This window comes from Pundamilia nyererei, unplaced genomic scaffold, assembly GCF_000239375.1.
Source record: "Pundamilia nyererei isolate P.nyererei 1_Seehausen unplaced genomic scaffold, PunNye1.0 scaffold00032, whole genome shotgun sequence".
NCBI lineage: Eukaryota > Metazoa > Chordata > Actinopteri > Cichliformes > Cichlidae > Pundamilia > Pundamilia nyererei.
This window is the reverse complement of record NW_005187433.1, coordinates 4,467,212-4,474,103: the sequence shown is the minus strand read 5'-3', so window position 1 is coordinate 4,474,103 and position 6,892 is coordinate 4,467,212. Positions and strand designations below refer to the sequence as shown.

General features: G+C 38.2%; 1 protein-coding gene across 1 annotated transcript in view; it reads left to right on the top strand.

Annotated features, from left to right (window-relative positions):
* The window catches only part of LOC102214774 (transmembrane protein 132C), a 146,577-nt gene extending 139,897 nt beyond the window's left edge, over positions 1 to 6,680 (top strand). The window contains exons 8-9 of the mRNA XM_005729346.1: positions 3,802 to 3,993; positions 4,595 to 6,680. Coding sequence (XP_005729403.1) covers positions 3,802 to 3,993; positions 4,595 to 5,677 — 1,275 coding nt within the window. The 3' untranslated portion in view covers positions 5,678 to 6,680. The remainder of the gene's footprint in view (positions 1 to 3,801; positions 3,994 to 4,594) is intronic.
* The last annotated feature ends 212 nt before the right edge of the window (positions 6,681 to 6,892 follow it).

Here is a 6,892-nt window from a genome sequence, read left to right as displayed (position 1 = left end):
TTTAGACAGTTTTTCAACTCTCAGTAATGCCATAGTGATCGTTTGATATATGGACCTGCAGCGGAGTTTAGGTCCAGACACGGCTAGTGACGTCAGACTTAATGACCGGATTAATTCTGAGCTTCCAAAAATGGGGAACTGTGTATATTGTATGTGCATGTGTGTAATTCCTAAAGTGTTAATGGAAAAGTTTTGTGAAACCCTTTGAATTGAAACTAAAAGTCTGCACTACAAATTGATTGTTTGATTTAAAATACACTGTGGCAGTGTACAGAGGCAGAACTGCAATTTTTGGTTTGTTATATTGGTTCATTCCCAACATCTTAAATGCAATTTTAAAAATAGTATTTATACAGGTGGACATATTGTAGTATTACACTAATAACCCGCAAGTGTAGCTTATTAGAGGAATGTGCAAGAGGAACATATACTCATTATTTTCAAACATTTTGTCTTTTTTGTTCTTCTACTGTAGATTTTATTCAGATATGTAAAAAGAAGATTGAAAAGCAAAGTTGCAATGTTTTTTTTTTTATTTTCTTCGTAAATACACGAGCCATGGACCCTGAATAGGATAAGTAGTTACTCACAAATGGAAGCCCATTAAAAAAATATACCCAAGGTCTTGTTAGACCTAGAAAGTAGCATTTACAGTTTTACATCTGACAGTTGTGTAGATTGTTAAATCAGCCAATAGTCTAAATTAATTTAGGCCCATTCCACATAATAAAGTGCTGTGAGTATAACCTTTTATCTTTTCCAGTGCTACCATATGATAGAGTGGTAATACAGTTTCATTTAGATTCAGCTTTGAAGTATTATAATGGAAAACTTTGATTATGTGTAACTAAAGGCAAAGATTTCAAAAGGTCATTGATTCTAGAAGATTCTATATCAGGTAGGGAATTGGAAATGTGATCGCCGATATACACTATGCTGCAAGTTTGATAGTGTGGCAAAAGAAAGTAACAAATCCATTTAAGCACTGCCTTTCTCACATGTTATGGATAGAAGGCTTACATGCAAAACACATTAAGCTATTAACCTTTGCAAATGTGTTAGTTTGTAAGTCTGAGACTCATTGTGTGAGCCTCAGTAGATTTTATATATTAGTATTGGTTGCACCAGACTAGTTCCGGGTGCACATGGGATTTCAGGTTCATACAAGACAAGGCAGCTCTGACAGCTGTGAATAGATAGTGGTAAACCTGAAAGGAGTACTTAATTGCTCTCTCGAGAAAGAATGAAGGAATCTGTAAACTCTAGAGCCAGAATAAGGAAGGGACTTGACATCTCTGGAAGTCTTCTGGGAGACTCTCACGAATATGGATGTAGGCCAAAAGCAGTGTTTGCGGTTTCTCTAATGGTGTGAAGCAGAGACAGAACATTTCTAAAAAATGGACAAAGGAGACTGATGAAGGGGTTAGAAGAAGGGATCTGACTTCCATCACAGAACTGGGGGAAAGAATCTTGACATCCCAAGATGAGAGCAGTACAAAGTGTGGGCATTGTTAGTATGGAGTTGGGGTTTGGTGGAGAGGAGTATTGTTCCTTTTTGAGCGATGCTAAAATCACTTCTGACATCGTGTGGACAGCTCTATAGTATAGGTTTATAGATTATACCTTTAGAGGAGAATGATACAGGTCATTCTTATCCTTCTCCAAAATGGACTTCTTCTTAACTTCTCAAACTTTGCCTAATATACCAATTTCCTTGCTTCTATTTTAATATCTTAAGTTCCTAGCAAGTATGCGTCATCTGCAAATCCGTTTTTATTTAATTTTATCGTAAAGTGGAATAAAATAGATCTAAGCATCCAATGTTGGAGGAAAAGAAAAGATAATGATGGTGGATTTACTTGAAGAATAAACGGCTGCTGCAAACTCTAAAATAATATAACAAACCAGCAGCTGGGTTTTTTTTTTTTTGCTCATTTTGCTTTCCTTTTTGTCTGTAAAAAAGAAAAACCCAGATTTCACATCAATTAGTGTGTATCTTTATTTTTATTATTCTTTATTTTTGAAAATATTCAATAATCTTCATATTTACCAGCTGTCTGGTTCTTTAATGTTTGCTTTTACATCAAAGATCAGGTTGATGCCTGTTTTGAGACCATGCTCATTTATGCTGTTTAACATTCAGATATCAGTTTCATTGTGTGACTAGCGATGCAAAGAAAAAATGCAAAGAGCTAAACCAAAGAGAAGAAAACATTGAATCGGTCTGTACAAATGAGGCAGTGATCTGTGCTGACAGTTCATTATGGCTGGTAAATGCAGCCATGTGGGGGCGGCAGGAGGAGAGACGGGAGCCCTAATTGGAGCGGATGGGAGGGATTCTCATATCATAACAATATCACAACTATTTACATGCTTACACCTCTGGCAACTCAGAGACTTAGAGAGTGTGCTATTAGGGAGGAGATCGTTTTTGCCATGTGAGTTCAGGAGCACTTCATGTGTTAGTATGTGCCTGTTTTTTTAATCACAGAATATAAAATCATAAAATACGAAAGTTTAGGTTAAAGAATACAAAAGAATAGTATTTTTTTTCTCTACCAATCAAAAGCATACATTTACTGCATTTTTTGTTCCAGGGCTGAAAAAGTATGATTTTTTTGTGTGTTCAAGAAACTAAATCTGCTTTGACCACAATCATTCTTAAGTCATAATGGCTACGATGAAGCGCTTTTAGACCGTAGGAAGTTCTTATAATTGTGGAAGGAAGAACCGCCTTTCTTCGTGCTTGCACTGCAGGATCTAAGAAACATCAAAGGCCTTAGAAGTCAGTTCTCAGGGCTTTTTCTGAGCTCCTAGCTCCCGGTACGTATTCTCCTGGCACACCAGGGACCTTTGATTGACACAGCATCAGACTGACACCAGCTCTTGCTATGATAAAAAAAGAAGAAAAAAAACAAACATTGGTAAAACATTGGACTGACAGTGAAGCCAAGGCTTTAATAAGACTATGTTGTGGAGGAAATACATCCCAACTGTGACACATACCAAATGCCAGACGGCTGTTACATAATTTCAAATGTTCCTACTGGTGATGTGAATACAAACAGAAAAATAACCCTTGAAGTTATGTAGTTCTTGGGGCGCTACCCTTAGGGCATAGTTCTCAAAGTTTTGATGACTTAGTGCCAATTTAGGAAGCCAACGTATAGTTGAGGGCTTCACAGGGAAGATAAATCATTAAAACATTTTTTTCTTTTGGTGTTTATAATGTGTCTGTTCATAGGATGGTGTTTTATGTTTGTAACTGTGGTTTTTGCTCTAGTTTATACTTTCCTAAGCATTAGCAAGGTCAGTTTTTCTATTCCTTTAGTAAGAAGTCAATTATATTTATTTATTCCAAAGTCAGGAATGTTTAGTGTGAGCTGTGGCTACAGTTGAAATCAACGATAAAATCTCCCTTAGTTTTATACTACTGTTTTTTTCTAATACAAAAACATGGACAAACAATGTCTTCCTGGCGACCAGGTTGTCACAAAATACTTTTATTCTGTGTCATTTGGGAGAGCAGTTTAAAGCCATGCATTTTCAATATGTGGTGATTGCACATATATTGTACCGACTTAAATTTGATAACAGTTGGCGTACTCTGTAAATATGTATTCTGAGAAGGAACTACCTTTGCCAAAACACCATTTAAATTCCAGGATTTAGCAGAAGGGCTGTGGGAAAAGACATCTGATCCTTTACGTTGACACCACTATAAACAACAAAATCCTAATGGACTACCATTAGTAACAAAGCAATAAGGGTTTTTTTTGTTTGTTTGTTTATGTGTTCCAGGTGCTGTCCCCTCTGACATCATCAGTCCTGGCTGAAAGGAGCATCAGAGTGGTGGATGATAAAGTGAGCGTGACAGAGCTAGGGGTGCAGTTGGTATCTGGATTAACTCTGTCCCTGCAGCTCAGCCCAGGCAGCAACAGGGCTATTGTTGCCACTGCAACAACACAGGAAGTTATTGAATCTCTCAAGCAGGTATGACTTCTATAATAATATATAATATAGGTAATATAGACATATAAACATTTTACATGGCAATTTGACTAATAACTGCTCATCCAACAGTAAGACTAGAGTGGACTTGTTGATGCAAAATTAGCATTTTTCTGTGAGTCTGATTTGGCTTCATATTTGGCTTTATGCTCAGCTCAGTCATAATAGCTTGCAAGTTTAGAAATGGATTAGGTTTATTACGAAGTCTATGGTATTCATTGTTGTTTAGAATTAATTCACTTTTCATATACAAAGCTTTCTCTTTGATTTGCATCTCTAACCATGGAACAGCTCTGTTATTCCTATAATTATAATTTCAAATGAAGGTAGGCTACAGTCTCTTTCCCTAGAAAGGATATTTAGCTTTCAGGGGAATAGTTTTGTATCCGTTCTATCCAATTGTTTCAATGAACCTTTGTTAACACTGACTTTTCTGTCCTCCATGTTCCTCTACTTTATTTTTTAGTGTCTGTTTTTAGTTTATGGTCCTTATGTATTAATACGAATTGTGAAGAATATTATTTTTACTGTGTAACGTTGGGGGTTTTTTTTGTTTGTTTGTTTTTTTGTTTTGATTTCTTAGGAGTCCCTCATCAGTGCTTGGCTTCATTTCAGTGACGGATCCATGACTCCTCTAGATAACTACAACCCTGCCCATTTTACCCTGGCAGCCACCTCATTGGATGAACAGGTTGTGGTGGTGCAGCAAAGTCCAGCATGGAAGTGGCCTATCATTGTTGCCAAAGGAGAAGGTCAAGGTTTGCTTGTACGTGTTGAAATGAGCCCATCAGAAATGTGCCAGAAGGGAAAACGACATGCTGTTTTAGCCACAGGAATGGCGAGCACACATGTAAGACTTGGTCAAACAGAGGAACAATTCAGACAGCCAGGTGGCCGACGTACACGCCCTGACCCTCCATATTATGGCGGATCTATCTCTGACATGGAAACTGGGTTAAATAACCGTGGAGCCACTACCATCAGGGGCCATGTTCCAGTAAGGCCAAGTGGGGGCCGTCTTTCAGCAGAAGTTGGAGCAAGGGCTCCAAATGAATTCTCTGAATATCCCGATCAGGCCGAGCTGCCCCGGAGCCGCAGCACCGATGAGGACTTGTTGACCTCCCGACGAGGCCTGACGGACTTGGAGATCGGTATGTATGCCCTGCTGGGAGTTTTCTGTCTGGCCATTTTGGTTTTTCTCATTAACTGCATTTCTTATGCATACAAGTACCGTAGCAAGCAGTTCTCCTTGGAGGCTCCAGAGGCAATGCCTCATGCACATGACTGGGTTTGGCTTGGCCAAGAGGAGGGGCTGTGTCTCCAACAACAGCAGCAGGACGAACTGGGCGGTACCCTAGAAGAAGGTAGTCAGCTATTAAATGGAGGCCTCCAGCGAGGTAATACTGGTGGAGCAGGATGTAGCTCAAGTGGGAGGGATCACAGGAATGAGTCACTTAACTCACCCACCACCAAGAGAAAGAGGGTGAAGTTCACCACTTTTTCAAGTGTCAAGTCGAGTAATGGGTGTCCTGCCCTCAGCCCCTTAGCACTAGTGCAGACCAGTGAGATAAAATGGGTATGTCCAGACATCGAGCTCGGAGACTCAAAGGATCTTAGGAACTACATGGAAAAGCTTAATGAGAACGCAATTAAGAACATTGCATAGGGGGTACTGGGTGTTTTCATTGAACTAAAGAGAAACTCACCTGAATGCCTTCAGACTAACAAGGGAAGGAGGGTTACGAAGGAGAGGTGAAGAAGAGACTGAAGCCGCTGTTAAACTGTACACCTTACCATAGCAAGAGGATGGTGCATTCAGCCTCTGTTTTTTCATGAAAGTACTCAGAAAAGGTCGAGCTATGGACTACAAAAAGATACCACAACACCACAGCATCAAGAAGAAAATGTGAAATTAGTATTGTTGCTTAAATTAAATGTATGTTCTTTGTTTCTAGTTTTCTTTCCTACGCACCATCTACACCGCTTTGTTTTGTTTTTTCAAATCGCCATGTTTTAATATCACGTTTGTTGTAATTTTTGCGACTTTCTGTTGTTTTTCTAGAGGCTTCTTTCCCTGTCAGAAATTATTGAATCTAGGAGAGTAAGGTTAAAAGAAATTTTGTATTGTAAATAAAAGCAGAGTTTGATTTGGAAGGACTGTATGTATAGCAACATTTTTTAAAGTGATGTATGGTTTTGTTTTGCTTTAGTTTCTTTTCAGTTAGTTTTGTCTCCAGAAAGCAGATCCATGCATGATGTTATTTAAAAGGAGGCATGTGAGTCTGATCTGGTATGCAAACTGAAAATTTGTAGATAACTAATACCAGTACCCCTGGAGACATGTCATTCACTGTGGGTGAGTTTAGCTTTGAATTCAATATGTTGATGTTGGTTTAAGAGATTTATTGGGCCCTACATTTTCCCTCCTTATATTGGTTTATGTAACCTCCTGTTGCATAGTTCACATTAAACTGACTTTTTAGGATTCAAAAGGACAAATTTTGATTAAATCAGAATAGTCAATATAAATATACTGACACAACCAAAAGTATCAAAGACAATCACATTTAAAAAAAAAATAAAATAAAAAAAATTTCTTCATTATAATTTTCCCGTAAAACTTGTCCAGGTTTCAAGTTGTGTGGCCCAAATTAGGTGGACGTCAGAAAACACATTTACAGTGATTTTTCAAATTGCTGTATGACATTTTGAATCCTGTAAACTGTAGAAGAAAGCCCAAATCTGACCCTTTCGCTTTTTGTCATAAGCAGTATTAGTCAGTTCCAACATTTTCTACTGTATGTCTGTTTTAAAATTGGCTGGTGGACTAATTAAACCCTGAAGTTGACTCTTCCTTTTTTTTTTTGTGGCTGTGTGATTT